Here is a 17,134-nt window from a genome sequence, read left to right as displayed (position 1 = left end):
CTCATTTTTCCAGTTTGTCCAAATACTAGAAGAGGTGTATCGAGAAATAGTCAACATTGTACTTTATTGTATCGGAATGTGGGCTACATTATGACACTCCCCGACTTCTGTGCTGAGCTGTTAATTCGCTGATTCTTTGTGTCCCACCTTGCCCAAGGTGCTGACTGACACGCACATTGTACAGCCTATTCCTTCCCACACCCTCTCCCCCTCCCGTGCCCTTTTCCAGCTCCTGTGCTGCGCTGTGCCCCCCCTACCCCCTCCCCGACGTGTGTGACTTTGAGTTCAGCCCCTCCAGCTGGAGACTCGGGTTTATCTGGATGCAAAGTGAACTTATTCACGAGCTCCGCGCCGCGAGGAGAAGGAACGGTCCGTTATAAGCCGGGAGGAGAGAGGCAGCGAGAGGGAAAGAGGAAGGGGGTGACCCTTTTTAACTCAAAATCCGAGTTGAGAGGAGGACCCGAGCCATGGCGTGTTTCTCAGCTCTTGGGCTGCTCTTCCTTTGCCAGCTTTTGATTGCATCCTTAGCCCAGGTAAGTGATGAATTTTGTCGCATTCTCCAGCCCAAGTTGCGCCTCAAACGGTTATACAGTATCTTACGTGTAAGCCCCAATTGGTCTATAACATGCTCAACACCACCTATTCTAAATGATTATGAAGATGCAATAGGTAACATTATCGATCCTTCCCCTATTGAACCAAACGACTTTATTTTTTTCTCTCTTTGTCGTCGTTTGTTTTTTCATTATTTTCGGGTCGAAGTTCTTCATGGATATGATATGCGTTGCGCAGGATTTGTGCACAATATCGTATGAGTAGTTTTAACTGATAAAACAATGTGGTTCTTTCAGTTGAGCACAGAGCTGGACTATTTCACCAAGTGTGAACTTTTAAGCAACAAGTGACTAGAGAGGAATCGTTTACTTCATTTGTCATTTATGTTATGTATTCTGAGGTCGATTCTTGTGGGTCGGGTTAGGGGATATTAAACAGCATATTTTATTCAGCTTTGATGGTATAAAATTAGCTTTCTTTGGACCATAATTTTTCATTTAACCGGTACCTGAAGAACAACGAAGACGTACACATTACAAACTGTACTGAAACTGCAGATATGTTCCTCATCCTGCAGTAGGTTGCATCCTTTTTAAAACATTTAATGATTGGGCAATGTATAAGAGTTTGAAATATGCATTTTATATCATTAACAAGACTAGAAGAAGTGGGAATAAAGGAAACCGTTTATTTTCCGTGGATAAAATCTTAGCGTTTATTCCTCTTTATAGTCACTTATTGTTAGTGTAAGTTATAATGTACTAACTATTGCACGTAATTATGAAACGAGGCTTTATGCCTTCTCGTCCAGCTTCAGGAATCTGGACTGGCCTTCACTTCAGGGAGATCAGTAACGGTCACACAATGACATCTTTGTTCGTTCTGCTCCTCTGAGAATTACGGCGTCTCAGTTGACTGCTTACCTTGATTTGTTTAAGAACGGTCCTATTCTGACTTGTAAATTTAATGTTTGACAATATAATTGTATAATTTGCTGTTAATAACCTTATTTGCAGTCATGCCCTTTGCTTAGCTTAGGGACCACGTGGAACCTGTGCACATTATTAAAAGCGCATTATAAATCGCATTATATTTTTTGTTCTGAACACATTTAGACTGAAATACTCGTTTACACCCCTGCATTTAAAAGAATAGCATAGTCTTTTTTGGGAAAGCGCGCACATTTAACTGTAAAGTTTGGTAGAACACGGGGAGCGCTCAGTAAGCCCCACTGGTGCGTTAAAGCGCCCCGATTATTGCCGGGGGTTTATTTCTGTGCACTGCTTTTCAACATGTATGACTTTATAAAGCTGTGTTGCGGATTATGGCTGAAGACATTTTGAAGATCTCAGTGAAGACCACAATTTATAACTGTACAGCTCATACCTCTGAGATTGTTGTCTATGTTGCTCTGGATGTTTTTTACGCACTAGATGTTTGTGTGATGGATGTGCTATTACCTGTTGTCCAGACGCAAGCGGCTGTTGATTATGCTGACTGTGTGTTCTTGTGCGCCAGACACCCGGCCCTCGGGGACCGATAGGGCTGCCGGGACCCCCGGGACCCCTGGGGAAGGACGGCACCGATGTGAGTGGGAACCTGCCGGTTTGAAGGGGAGGGGGTGGGGAGTGACAGGGCGTCTCTCTGCCACTAGAAAAGCACTGCTTACTGTATCATTATTCCTACTTCTGGAGACAAAACTGCAGCAAGTTTTATTCACAGCTCCTAATAGCCACTTAGTCTGATATCTATTAAAAGCACCGAGATCTTCCGCATCATTCACTTAGCTCGGATTTTTATTTCTTTTGATCCCATAAGTACTGGATTAGCCTTGGAAGATCTTGCTTACCAACTAGAGAAACGACTTTAATTTGGTCTTTTAAGAATGAAGGTGTGCAACTTTGCGTCAATAGGAATAAAACTAGTTTGCCATGTACAACTGATTTCATTGTAATGGAACAGAATGCAATAGAGTAACGTTTCTTGTTATTACACCACAAAAGAACGTATTATACCCCTCAATGTTTAGTACTGCAGCACATGTCTAGAGCAAAAGTACTACTGATCCTGCAGGCCTTCCTGTCACCATTGGGTGGTTTTGTTTCAGCCATGTCCTACAATATTTTATTCATATAATAGGGTGATAGCAGGCTATAATACTTAAGTTGGTGGTTTTTATTAGACTTCTATAATTAAAAAGACTTTAGATGGAGTTGCTCTAATTGAGTCCAAGTTCAAAAAAAGTTTCACTAATAAGCCATACAGTATCAATTTCACTCCACTGAAATCTGCATTGTTGTATATAATGACAATGTGAAGTATCAATGAACTATTTATAGTATTTGTGGTATACAGTGTTTTCTAAATATTTCTATAGTGTTTTCTAGATATATCTTACTTATGCAATCTTTTCCATGTGTAGTTTTTGCCATGTTTAATCTGATTTTATGATATAAAGCAGATTTCAAGAATGTTTGATGTTCACTGTTCTAATAGGATTGCAATGATCATTCAGAATTTTGTAACTGCTCTTTTGTTTGGCCTGTATTTACCAGTTCATTTCCAGTTCCCAGTCTGCACCAACAGCAGCTCCTTCTGTATCTTCCCTGCTGCAGTTTGTGAAATCACTGCAATCCCAAATACACACCTGGCTTCTTCTTCCTGTCTGTGAAATGAATAATAAATAATGAAACATTAAGGAACCCCCCGGCTCTGCTTCTTGCTGCCTTCATGGGGTTCATAGAAGAACCTAAACAAAAAATGGGCTAGGATTATTGTATGATTGGACATAATGATAGGAATTTTTTATCAAGTGAAAAATTTCACTTTTGCAAACAAGATCAATTAACCATTTTATCCTGCCTTTGTACACCATAAGTGAACCAGGATCACTGTAAACAAGACTAGAAGAGAATTTTTCACTTCCAACAACTATCTATATCCTGTTTCTGTCTAATAAAACTACGTTTGGGACTTCATGGAACTTCAGGAATACATTTGTCATTTTGGCACAAAATATTAATTTCTCTGTCTTTCTTATTAGTATTTACAATCCAAAACAGCATGTCCATCAACCTTTAAGTGGATCATTTTAAACTCTGATGCTCCTCTCATGGATAATTCAAATACTATGTGCAGAAATATGCATGTTATTACTTTAATATCAGTAACTATATCCTTGGACTGTTTTTTGCTTTACAAAACATATATATCATACCCTGAATACTAGTTTAAAATCAAAACTCTGTTCGATTGCTTTCCTAGTTCTTTCAATTGACTTAATTAGAGCAAACTCTCAGTCTTTGTCAACATTGTTTAACATACTTTAACATGATACTTTGCTTAAAATATACGTTTTTATCTTTTTACAGGGAAAACCTGGTCCCCCCGGACTTCCTGGCAAGCCTGTGAGTATTTTAAAAATATCTTCTATGTTTCTTTACTCTCTCACAATATTATTATACCAGATGCATTGTGAACTACTTCTGAAACAGTATGGAAAGGATCAAATCACAGGGTGCATGAATTTGTGTTTTGCATCCACTGAATGGACTGTCCACATTCTTATAAGAGCGGGGATCAGCTCTGCCAGATGATGTAACCATTTTCTGTTGGATTGCTGCAAGTCATTTTTGAAATCAAAGTCTGGCAAAGGGAAGGAATTATAATTTTTCATAACCCAAATCTTGTAATAAATGTTTTGTGTCCATTTGCAAGACTTTGCTTTTAAGTAATATGTAGGCGGTTACGTACAATAATGTAAGTTCAATCTTTCCCTTAGTTCTTCCTTTGCATTTAAGAGTTCCTTAAACTTCCTTCCTTGAGTTTAAGGGTGGAGCAGTTTAGTACATTGAGGCTGATGTGCTAGGTGAGGGAAGCTTAACTCCTGACTTCCAAAATACAAAATGTATATTTCAGGTGATTTGTGCAACCGTCACCTGGTGTTTTACTATACGAAATTACAGAACAGGGTTTCCTGCTGGGGTTTCTTTATATAAATATAGCAGAAGTACATAGAAACAAGTTGAACATTTTGGGAAAGGGCAGATTGAACTTTATACATCTCATTATGAATTGTCTGGTAACTAAGAGAGAGGTTGGTTAATGCTTCCATTCATACTCTTTGTGCTGCTTATTGGTTCCCTATGATGATAGTCATCATCTCTGTGATGAGATCTTGCTGAGAGGATGCCAGTTATCTCATTCAGTAGTCTTTTATTTGTGACTGACTTACCTGGGCGCTTCCTGTGAACAAATGGTTCAAGTCTGAGCTACGTCCTTAGCTACGTCTCATAGCCCATATTCCTCTTGCAGTGTGGCACAGCTGGATGAGGCTCACCTGGAGTGGTAGGGCTTGACTCGGTTGGTCTATTCTTAACTTGCTAGGCAACAGTGCAAACTCAGTGCTGAAACCCTTACCAAACCTTCAGTCTTTGCTGATTCACCTGTTGTTGCTATAGATCTAGTAGGGTTGATAAGCATGCGCTGTTCTCGTTCTCCCTCTTTGATGGTTCACAAATCAGAGTCATTGACAACAACGTATTAGTGGAGATTCCATGTGAAAAAAAAATGGCAACTACTGGACCAATTCCTAATGCAGCCTTATAGATGACAGCACCAAGTCTTCATTTGTCGAGCAGAGCTTAAGGTGGCATACGTGTGGGGCATGTTGTGTGGTTTTGTACGCAGTATTTAGTACTCCATTGTGCTTTAGGGACCCAAAGGAAAAGCAGGGGGACCTGGATCTGCAGGAAATGCAGGGCTTCCTGGCCTTCCTGGAGTGGATGTAAGTAATTATTGGCCTACATCAACCTAGAACTCAGTTCTTTCATGGTGAGTTCAAAAACTGCAGCCATTATGACTACACATCGATATTGAGCATTGCAGAACTGACAGCTGTCACTGGGCACATCTAACTATATCTTACCTGCTAAAATATGCTGAATCTAAATAATCACATACAGTGGGTAATCTTAACTGTGCTGCAGTCACAACTGCTATCCTTCAGGTGGTGGTACAAGCAAGTCTATCAGTAAAGCAGGTATTGTTTACAAAGAACAATGTAAACCAACAGTTCCTGAAGGTCACTGCCTTTTATGTTCCTGTGCCAGGCTCAGAACTGTTCCATCAGTGTCAAATTCAAAACAGTTTCAGCTTAACAAAAACCATCGCCTGCTTTTCCATGCGTCTTCTCCCATGTTTCATCGTTGGATAGGCACAGTCATTACAGATCTTTCTTCTGTCTCCAGGGTTTAACAGGTGCTGATGGCAAAGCTGGCAAAGATGGGCCACCTGGACCAAGAGTAAGTACAACCAAAAGCCCCATGGAACACCTTCCTCAGTGTCATAACGATATTCATATGAGGATACAAAAACAGTTATTGAGAAATGTTTTTATACCATCATTCTGATTCACCCAAGATAGATCAGTATGGGTTACATTTAGAAGTATTATTTAGTTCTCGTACAATCCCAACATTATGACTGGATGAGGGCTGGTTAATATTCATACCCATAATTCATGCAGCTGTATGCTCATGACAAACTCCCTAAGCTTGAAGTGTGTTCCTTCCTAATAGATAAAATCAATAACCCAGCTTGTTTACAGGACAAACATGTGCTAATCTCTTGTTCTTCAAAATGTTTCTGGTGTTTTCCATTATTTCAAAGTTCATTAACGATGTTTTTTTTTAATTTCACCATATTTTTAAATTTAAAAAGAAGTTAAAATGTGGGTTATTAGTTCTGTCTAGTGGAATTTCAGTTTTTTTTCAGGTTAATTGAATCTTGGCTAAACTCACAGGGTTTGCACAATGTTGAATCACTCTTCCTAAATTCATTGAAAATGCATAGACACTGTATGTTATGTGTAATGATTGTTTTCCTTCTATTGAAAATAAGAAATATAAGAAACAGTAATCTTTTTTATTTTTTTTATATTATGTAACAGGATTGATGTTTAAATATTTAAAACACAATTCAAGGCATTAAATATTAATAAAATGGAGGTTTAACATTATCCTTTTCTTTTTGATTTTGATTAAGTTTGTTCTTTGTTCTGAGTTTTTTTTACTGCATAGGATGAGTCTGTCCCTATGCCACAGTTATAGTGATTTCTGCAGTCGAAGATTTGTGACACATATTTGCAGTTCTTAGAAGAGTTAATTTGAGTACCAGGTCCCAGTTTGTTTGTACTGCACTGTCTGGCTACATTTGTCAGTCTGGTGCTAATTCTTAGTGGGAATCTTTTTAATGAGGTTTTGGATGAACAAGATTTACTTTTCCATGGCTGTGAATGTCTTAATCCTATCTGGAATGTGCACAATTGTACTCAGTCTCTGTATAGACAACCACAGAGACTTAAATCTCTGCTTTTGTATATGTACATATCAAAGCTGATATCATAAGATCATTATTGTTAGTCTAATTTATAAAAGACTATGTACTTATTTATTAGTCAGAGTTTTATGTTCACTAATAGGAGAAATTAATTGGGATACACTTAATATACATACTGGAGAGGAAACAATCACAGATAATAATGTTGCAAACCTGTATTTGAAACTTTTTATTCTATAATCCAGTTGAATACATATTATTTATAAAACAATTCTCATTTATTAATTGAATCTTCTTATTTCTTATCATTGATTCACTGTAGAAAACAAAGCATTCATTAATTAATTTTTAACAGGGATCCCATAGAACAGCAAATAATTCTGTAAGACAAGATCACTTTATTAGCCGTATACAATTTCTTGCATTAGGAATTCATCAATAGAATCATAAATGATAAAGTATAACAGAACTGTAAAGGATAATTCTTAGTATCTTTATCTTAACTCATTTACCCTTAATGTACTACAGAATGTGACCAAACATATGAGAATTGTCTGTGATAGCACCTAGGTCTTTTACTTTTGTGGAAGGGAGTTATGAACAGTCATTAGACAGAAGCTTCCTTTTTGGAATCTTGTTTACTCGTGTTGAAGGAACGTGCATGTGTAGTTATTGCATGTTTAATTATTATGAAGTGCAAGTAAACAAAAACTCCAAGTGTCTTGGTGGGGATTTGAAAACTAAGTAATTCTCAGAACATTTTGCTTGATAGCAAAAGGGGAAAAAAAAGTACTGGCTTTTTTCTAAAAGGTTTCTGCAAGAAGTTAAAGCATCAGGTCCTGGAAGAGATAGCAATTATATGCTGAATGAAGAGGAACAAAATGGTTTGTTTTCCCTTTAGTCTTAGAGCTGTGCCTGAATTCTCGTATTCTCAAGATTATAAAAAATCTCATTTTGAACTGAAGGAAAATGAGGTTAAAACTGTTGTCGGAAATAAGCCCAGTAGAGTGTGCCAACATGTATCCACTAGGGGGCATTTAGCTAGCATGTGTTTGCAGAGATTCAGCCTGTGCTACCCTCTCTTTGTACCTTGCGTGGAGCAAGATCCTCTCTAATTCAAACCAGAAGAAAATCTGAAAGCATTGATAGTTTATATACAGTAACTGCATATAGGTTTTAGAAATACGATTAGTTTTTAATGCATTTTTAAGTATTTTGTTGTAAGAAAATAGGTATTCTGCTTTAGATTAACATGAGAGGAGTTGCATTCAATTGAAAAGGTGATGGTTTAAAGCATATTAACATAATGGGAAATTATAGTCATTAGTAAGTCTGTCTTACATTCCAGTAGCTAAAGTGTACATGGTTTTAGATATGGCATTAGCTATTTGTCAGGTTTTACCACTTTGTGTAGAAAGAATTGTTTTTCCAAAGACTTAATTAAAGAATCTTCTTCATGGGATTAAAATATGCCTTTTAATTTGGTTATGTCACTGTCCCTAGTGAATAACTATTTGTTCTGCATCTTATTATTGTAAGTATACTTTAACCAGCAATAGAGACATTTCTGATAATTGATGGATGGCATTTAATTGATTCCCTTCTCACTAAATAGTTCCAGCAAAATATTTGACAATATATTATTTTCTCAAATTGTTTTATTCTTGGGGATTTTATTTATAAACTAAAACTTGAAGGAGTGGTGAGACAAGTGGTTTCTTGCAGATACTATGAGGGAAAGGGTCTCTCACCAAGCAGTTTGTGTACTCCTTTGTGTTTACTGCTGTGCAGTTGCTACGCAGGCTTTAAAAGGAGTGTACAATGGCATGATCGTGTTAACTAATTTAGACAGGATTCCCTTACTGTCACTTTACATAACCTTCAAACACATCTGACAAACTGGGGGGGTCTCCTTTTAGCTTGGTTGCACACCACTGATTTAATATGGTATCTTTTAGCAGGACACATTCTGTGCTTTGTTTCTTCTGTGGTTCTTCTGCGGTCTTCCAATTAATATATACACTTCAGTTCTGTTCCCCCTGAACATATTTTGACCTCATTCTAAATGGCATTTCTACATGAATACAATTTTGGCATCAATGTACTCACTACTTTGAAATCACAGAACCAAATTAGAAATTTTGTCTTCCAAGAGACACCAACAGATACTGTACATTGCAAGCCTGCTTTCAGGTTACATTTCAAACTCAACTTAATACAGCTGGTGCTTGCTTTTGTGTGTGTGTTCCCAAGAGAAAGACAGATATGTGGACTGTGAAATCCCTTTGTAGATATACATGAGACTCAGTAAAAGTTAAAAGTCTTCATCACACAATCTGCTGGATTTTCGTCTGCATACTGTGAAAGAAACACTTGTGTAGTTGTAGATATTTTAACTGGCTTCAGAAGAGTAATCTTGCTTCATCTCATTCTTTCTAGGGGGAACCAGGACCTCCTGGTCCAGGCGGGCCTCCTGTAAGTATTGTAATTTTCTTCTCTTTATTAAACCCAAGTCAAGACTGCGATGAAAAGCAACTAGTATTTGCCACAGTTATAGTAATGTGGTCAAAAGAAATTGCCCATTCATTGTAGCTGCCACCAGCTGTAACATTGGTATCATTGTAGCTACAGCTACCAACCATCTGTAAATTTATGGCCAGTGAAAACAGAGGTGACGTCTGCTTGTGTTAGTGTCTGTGTGTCCTTTCTAGTGCCCAGCGTCCCTGACCCTTTGCTTCTCAGGAAAAGCTTCAGCTCCCCCACGACCCTGTGAAAGATAAAGTGGTTAGAAAATGGAAGGATGTTAGACGTTTTACCCAAATAAATATTGAGCAATTGTGTACTTGAATAGCAGTGTGTGTCTTCATATGTATCCCCCTATTTTTCTTAGGGCAGAGGGAAACCAGGACCACCAGTAAGTGATTTTTATTATTAAAGGCCTGGAAATTGAAATATGTTTTCTGTGAAATGTGCATTAATTTAGTGGACAATTTGCACAACCATGCATCTAAAGTACAAATTTATCCTTTCCTATTTATGTATTTACTTTGTTCAGAGTAGCACCAAATATTTAAAGTTTGCTGGAAAATCCTTTTCTAATGTTCTTTTTCTTTGATGTATTTTGCACTGCAACAAGGATAGGTATAATCTCTAATACAGTAAGTAGGTTTCACAGATAATTTCAGTATGACATAAAGTTCCATTCGTTGGCTGTTAATTTTAATTGCACTAATAGTGTAACATACATTTATTATTCTTTGTGATTTGACTTGTATATGTATTTTTTTTTGCAGTACAGTATATGTAATATTTTTGTGTTCAAACTATGCTTTTCGTATAGCAGAAACTTTTTTAACTGGTGGTGTTTGTGTGTGTGCGTGTGTGTGTGTGTAATATGGTTTGTGCGTTGGGTATGCATGTGTCTGTGTGTCTTGTTTCATCTCTCTAGGGTCCCCCTGGAGCCACAGGACTGTCAGGAGGATTAGGGCCACAGGGGCCTCCGGTGAGTTGAGTTGAGTCTTTTTTTAGGATAGTCCAGTCTGCTTTCACAGCCCTCTTCTGCCACCATGTCACTAGATTACAGACACCCACAATATCCTCATGCTTGTTGAACCCTGAGCCATCACAACACTTGCACTTGGACCTCATTGTCATTCCAGCCTTAGAGAGCTTTTGCCTTTGGACCAAACAGATGAAAATCCAGACTGGAAGGTGGGTGAGGTAACAGTTAAAGTCAAGCTGCACAACACGCTGCTTACTAGACCTCAATGCATGTGGAGCACATGGGGTCATGGAATAGGAAAAGGTCAGTTCCACGCTGAAAATTAGAAAGAGGAGCACAAGCATGTTGGCTATTGAGCCTTCTTCTGGTGTCAACACATACTGATGCATCTCCCCATTCAAACATTTTGCAGAATGATACTGAAAAAGAGATAAAAGGAAACCAACACCTCAATATGGTTTGTGAAACCTGTAACATAAGACATTTAAGCTAACAAAGTATGCAATGCATCACATGGCATTCATTACCCGTTTGATTCTGCAGAATGACAGCACTTGCTCACTCATGACATTGAAGATCTTGGTTTAAAATGCAAGTGAATTATTTTAAACAATGTACTTTATTCCAAGCCTAGGGCAGACAGGCACAAGAGCCAGTCTTGACAGGGTAGGGGTGCCTAGTTACCACCCTTGTGGAGACCAGAGATTAGGACATTGCACCTGTCCTGCATGTCTTTGGGAAGTGGGAGGAAACAGAAGAGTCTGGAGTAAAACTTCAATTCCAGTGAAAAAAGGCACGCAGACACCAAATCCAAAAACAAACCCCCATCCCTGGAGCTGCGAGGCAGCAGAATTAACCAGCACGTTATTGTTCCACCCCCAAGATACAATCTAGGTGGGGAAAACAGAAATAAACATAAGACTCATTTTTGAACTGGAGCAAAATGCTTTTATAGTTGTCCTGTTAGTCTTTTGATTCCCTGTTTTGAGATATACTCATGAGGTCCCATGATTATGCTGTTTTATACTGTTAAAGTTATTATCCAGTGTAAACCCTGGATCCAGTGTAATCTCCTTTTCAGATTCAATCTTTGATGATGTTATTTTTTTTTTCATTTTTAGCAGGGTGCTTTGAAAGCTTCAAAAACAGTTAAATGATTTGAATAGGTTTATATACAAACTGCTCATCTGATTGCTGCTATCATTGCTGGTTCAAGTATCTCACCTTGATGCTTCTTGAATCACCATCAACCAAAATGCGACTCCCTCACTTATCTTGACAGACACTATAAAACCAAAGTAGGTGTGCAATATCTGAATAGAGTTTATAGAAAGCTTAATAAAACAGAATACAGTGTCAGCAATACAATACAATAAAAGACAACATTTTCAAGTTAATTTTCTTCAGGTAATTCAGAAGAAGCCTGCTTATTACAATAAAAACAGACATGCACTAGCATACACACTACAGAAAAAGAGTTTGTATTACACCTGAATACCTACACTCACAGCAGTAATAAGAAACTCTCTCAAGGCATATCCAGATGAAATTGCATTTAATTTTATCAGACGTCCTTTTCAGTGTCTTGGTGAGAAATTCAGAGTGGTTCATTGTTTTGATCTTTAGATTTAAAAGATTTTTTTAAGGTAGAAGAGAAGACTTCAGGTGCTTCAGGTTAGCGATTCTCTGACTTAAACCAATAATAAGACATCATCTGGTGTTCCATGTGTATTACTGTCTGAAGTTATCCTGGACTGCTAATACTGTACATATGCCTATAGACATTCTAAAAGATAATGGAAAAGCCAATAACGGAACTGCTTCCACTGTTTAAGCCTTATTTAGGAATAAGCAGGTAAAACATTTATCAGCTACCCACCACTTTCACCCTGAGCATGTCCTGACTGAGCCGTTGAACCTTACGGTCCTTCGCTAAATCTGATAGCTTTAGCTACTACTACAGACAAAGGGCCTATAATAAAGCTTTGGCTCCACCTAACACATCCTAAAAGAGACCCAAGTTATAAAGTGAACCAACTAAATTGTTTTGTGTGTAATGGAGTCATCTACTTTGCTTTAAATATGTTTTGAGTTCCAATGCAGTATAGAATTTATTATATTTCAGATTTTAAAGTTAAAAGATAATTTATATAAGCAGCACCTTGGGTGTAGTAGCAAGTTATTCTAGTTTGCATGGGTTCTGATCAGATCACAGCCAGCTCGTCTCAGAAATGAGGAGACAAATACTGCAAGATCCACGGGCAGATAGTGTGAGCAATCAAAAATAGTTTTTGATATAAGGCCACCATTGTGTGTTTGTCTGAGGATTTGGCATCTAGTCCATCATTTTTCCCTGTACGTATGATGTGATATTTGAATCACTTCAGTAATTGAATGTGTTGATAATGAATTACCTTTAGGACTTAACCAAACTTTATGCAATCAGAACAGAATTAACTTTAATTAAGTGTGTGAATATCCTTCCTTTCTTGAATGTCATAGCTGGCTTTTCTCACTATCAATTTTCAGAATGCCTTTCACAACAGGAGTACATTAACCATTTTTATCATGGTGCAATAAGTATTATTTGTTTGCTGCAATGGTTTAGTGCTAAGGTTTAGTCCAGGGTTGGAATCCTCAAGCTTTAACCATTAAAATGTGAGAGATTGTGTAATAAATGTAGCACCATTGCACAGTTACTCTGTCATTCCTTTCCCTATATTTACAATATCAGGTAATAGTAAGTAAGCTAAGCAGTGACTAATCGGAAGATATTCAAAAGCATGGAAAAACAGAAAACATGCATCTAGAGATAGTCACGGCGGATTTTCAAGTCTCCTCTTCGCACAAACGTGAAGCATAAGATAATTCAGAAAATCAAGGGCAGAACGAATCATCAGAGAGCTCATAACTCTGCCGGAGTACATTCACTGAATAGGTGCAGCCCAAGTTCCATGTAGGTCACTGTCACAGTTCTCACAGTTGAGGTGGAGTCAGTGATCAGGTGTGGCATCTGCACACCCTGAGGGCCTCTAGTAACCTAGTGCAGTTAAACCCATAGCAGATTCTGCTGGGATTAATCACTTGTTTTGTCTCTAACTTTCAGGGACCTGAAGGCCCTCCTGGATCTACTGGTCCTTCTGGACCTCCTGGACCACCAGTAAGTATGGAACTGGCTCAGATAAACCCTATTGGAAGTCCAGGTTTCAAAGTACTGGTGTTGAAAATACACATAATTTCCTAAATGCATCATAATGAATCTGAAGTCACTGTAAAGCACTGTCACATACAACTATTTCTTTAAAATGAGATAATCCAGCTATGCTCCTACCAGCTGCAGTCCCATACTGCTGTGTTCTAGTGGTCATGCTGCAAAGCTCATGCTGTAGCTGAGGCATCACAAAAAGTTTCCTTTCCTACACAGTGAAGTGTAGGAAATAGCCGGTGCTATAAGTGAACACCTCCTTTCATTGTATATCTACCTGCTACAAGTGAAAAATGAAAAAAAGAAATATTATTTAAAATAAACATTTACACTCTAAGAGAAAATAGTGACCTAGGAGTTCTAAAAATGATCTGCTGTTGACACGATCCAATCGAAATCTCACAGTGAGAGCTTGATCTGAATAGAGGTGCAGGCAAAACAAAACATCAGCACCAAAATAATTACAAATGACTGTTTTGTTCAGATTGCTAACTTTGAAGAGCCCAGATTGTGTATTGTTGTGAAGATATCAAAATAATCTGATCTACAGTAAAATCACTCCAGATAGATCACCTGTGCACGAGTACCAGTTTCTCTTGTTTTTAAGTTACCTTATATTACAAAACCAAACGTTAAGAAAATTAACTTGAGACCATGGTCATTTTTTATGTTTTAAAAATCATCAGAATAAAGTTTTATTTATTTACACATTTAACCTTGAATCAACTCTAAATGTGGTTCTGAATAACAGTACTATTGATTATAAATAGCAAAAACCTGAATTTCTGATCCATGTAGCCAGTGTTAGTGCTGCCCATGTATTTGTACATAGCAATGGCTACTGTTAAAGCTCATGAACATGTAGTATGACGTACGTATTTTTGAAGAGTTCTGCTAGTTGAGCGTATAGCTGTCTACACCATGTGGGCTGTTCTGTCAGAGGGGCAGTTCCCTGTCTACCCCTGTCTACTGACGATGCCCTCACCCTTATCCTCTTTCCCAAAGGGTCTTCCTGGGGCTTTCCCCGAGGGCAGTGGTGAGGCTGTGGTAAGTTTCCTCTTTCACCTCTTTTCATCTGTGTGCCTGTAAAATAGAATTTCTATTTAACAAATGGATAGAGTTGGGGGGGAGGAATGAAAAGTCCAGTGAATGTGGTTAATGTCCTGTTATCGTCTGTTTCCAAATATAGTTTTTTAGACTACATCCTGAACAGAAACCGTTGTAGATTTAGATTGACTGTAGAAGCACAAATGGCAATAAGTTATTTTATTTTACCATAAATTAAACCAGATTGAGAAAGGCGGAAAATAGCCAAAGCTGTCTCTATTAAAGAAAAAAAGTATCTAATCCTTCAGACAAAAATACATTTTGATTCGGTCATCTCACTTGACTGGACACGAAAGGAAATAAACATGGGCAAAATATTAGGAATTTGTCATTTATACAGTAATTTTGACATCCCTTGGCTTTAAAGAGTGACCTGCCTTAAAGAAAAATCTCTCCACCTGAGACACTAATCTTTTGGGTTTAAGAAGATTAAGATGGCTGAAAAATTCAGGAACCACCAATACTACTATCCTTTGAAATCAAATAAACTAGATCATAAGTAACAGCAACATATTTTTCAAGCATTTCAGCATGATAGAGATAATATTGAATTTGAAATGTTATAAGCTGCTCCTCTTATTTAAAAAAGAAAATGTCTAAATTCAGATTTCATGAGGTGTAATGCCATATATAAAGTACCATCATAGCTATTTCACATGCCTCACCTGTTTCATTTTCTTGTAGGGGTTGTCAGGTTTTCTGAATGTATTAGCGGGAGGGGTAGTATTTAGGCTGTGTATTCTGTTTTATGTATTTTTGAATGCCTCTAAGGGAATGTGATTTTCTTCTGGGCAGATGAGTGCTGTTATGCTGTGTGAAAAGTAATTGTGATGCGTTTGTCCCCTGTCTTCTTATAGTGTCCAGCCATTTGTCCTTCAGGTCCACCTGGAGTTCCAGGAATGCCAGGGTTCAAGGTGATTAAAAAGTTTTTGCTTTTTACTCATCCAAAGCAACTTGCGTAAAATACTCACAGTATGTACAAAATGTATCACTCTGCTGTAATGAATGATATAACCAAGTTCTTGTTAGAATACAGCTTATTGATTCAAGAAACATCAAAAGCTGGTACAGCACAAGCAGTTTGACAGATGAATAGAAGGCTAAAATGAAAAACAGCACTCGTAGAATTCACTGCAAACTAACAGCTCTGTGCCGGTGTGGTACAACAACTTTATGATTTACTGAAAAAATGATACTTCATGAAAGTAGTATAATATGTACTGTAGTAGCATAAAAATATGTAATTGTAACTGTAAAAAATGGCTAAATATAATTGCTTGTTTATCGTGAATTCATCAGTCCTACTTGAGAAGTATGAAATAAACATGGACAAAGTTAAAGATGTCCGATCTTGACTAAATGAAGGCAAATTTATTATTGAATTATAGGACCAAAGAAAATGGAAAATAAAGCAGAGAGGGTTATCAACAGTACAAAAATGAAGGTTTTTGAGCCCACCATTAGATTTAGATTAGATACTTTTGAATAATGTGTCAAAAGGATGTTATTTCAGATTTATCTTTGCCTGTTAGTGTTGTTCAAATGCCAATCCAAAGTTTGACATGAAGTGTAATGAATAATTAAAAACACCTGTGCTGAGACCTTGTTACTTATTCAGAGAATCTTACCTAGCAGAAGGTCATGAAGTCACGAAATGTTCTGACAGATTCAGCCTGTGTGCTGTTGAAAACTGCAGATGGGGAATGTGGAAGGACAGGTGAAGACTGTCCCTCATGTTGTGCTTCTCAATGTGTTTCAGGGTCACACAGGCCACAAAGGCGAAAAGGGGGAAACTGGGAAAGACGGAGAAAAGGTGAAAACAGAGTGAATAATATCATTATCTTAGTCTTTTGTTTTTTTCTGGATGACCCATATTCTGCTATTGCATTCCAAATACCTAATTTGTATCAGGCACAGATTTCCTACAATATATACATGTGGGATAATTCAATAAAACATGACTAAAAATGACTAAACATCAAAATTTTTTTAGGGTTTTCTGAGGTCCTTGGCCAGTGTAGAACAATGTTCCAGATGTTCAGTGAAGTGTCCATTCCAATAAGGAGTCCCAGTCACTATATGTCATGAGCCAGCTGTGACTAAACTTCTGAAAAAGAAGCAGGGGATTGGACAAGCAATGCCAGGATTCAGGCTGGGGTGTCTATGGCCAGTCACGTGGCGGTTAGCCGAGGGTCTCGGTGTTGTGAGTGTTCTCCCAGTCCACGCTAGCTCTCCTCTGTGTATATCTGTGCAGCTCACAATGTGGGGAATGCAGAGGCCTTCAGACAATAGATGAGGAGGCACTTGAAGCCAAAGCAATGCATGAACATGTCCTCATGCCCTCCATGATGTACAGGGTTAGAGAAGTGAGTCAAACTGTTAAAAGGGAAGTTATAAACTTGAGCAGCAAAGCTTTTGAACATCAG

The 17,134-nt window shown here is 37.8% G+C and overlaps 1 protein-coding gene across 1 annotated transcript in view; it reads left to right on the top strand.

Moving 5' to 3' along the window:
* Positions 1 to 359: 359 nt before the first annotated feature.
* col9a3 (collagen, type IX, alpha 3) overlaps positions 360 to 17,134 on the top strand; it is a 31,674-nt gene continuing 14,899 nt past the window's right edge. The window contains exons 1-12 of the mRNA XM_088937519.1: positions 360 to 533; positions 2,074 to 2,142; positions 3,927 to 3,962; positions 5,270 to 5,341; positions 5,805 to 5,858; positions 9,334 to 9,369; positions 9,785 to 9,808; positions 10,343 to 10,396; positions 13,503 to 13,556; positions 14,607 to 14,648; positions 15,566 to 15,622; positions 16,468 to 16,521. Coding sequence (XP_088793645.1) covers positions 468 to 533; positions 2,074 to 2,142; positions 3,927 to 3,962; positions 5,270 to 5,341; positions 5,805 to 5,858; positions 9,334 to 9,369; positions 9,785 to 9,808; positions 10,343 to 10,396; positions 13,503 to 13,556; positions 14,607 to 14,648; positions 15,566 to 15,622; positions 16,468 to 16,521 — 618 coding nt within the window. The 5' untranslated portion in view covers positions 360 to 467. The remainder of the gene's footprint in view (positions 534 to 2,073; positions 2,143 to 3,926; positions 3,963 to 5,269; positions 5,342 to 5,804; positions 5,859 to 9,333; positions 9,370 to 9,784; positions 9,809 to 10,342; positions 10,397 to 13,502; positions 13,557 to 14,606; positions 14,649 to 15,565; positions 15,623 to 16,467; positions 16,522 to 17,134) is intronic.

The sequence above is a fragment of the Atractosteus spatula genome, chromosome 19 (genome assembly GCF_055471065.1).
Source record: "Atractosteus spatula isolate fAtrSpa1 chromosome 19, fAtrSpa1.hap1, whole genome shotgun sequence".
Lineage (NCBI taxonomy): Eukaryota > Metazoa > Chordata > Actinopteri > Semionotiformes > Lepisosteidae > Atractosteus > Atractosteus spatula.
This window is presented reverse-complemented; position numbering and strand designations above follow the sequence as displayed.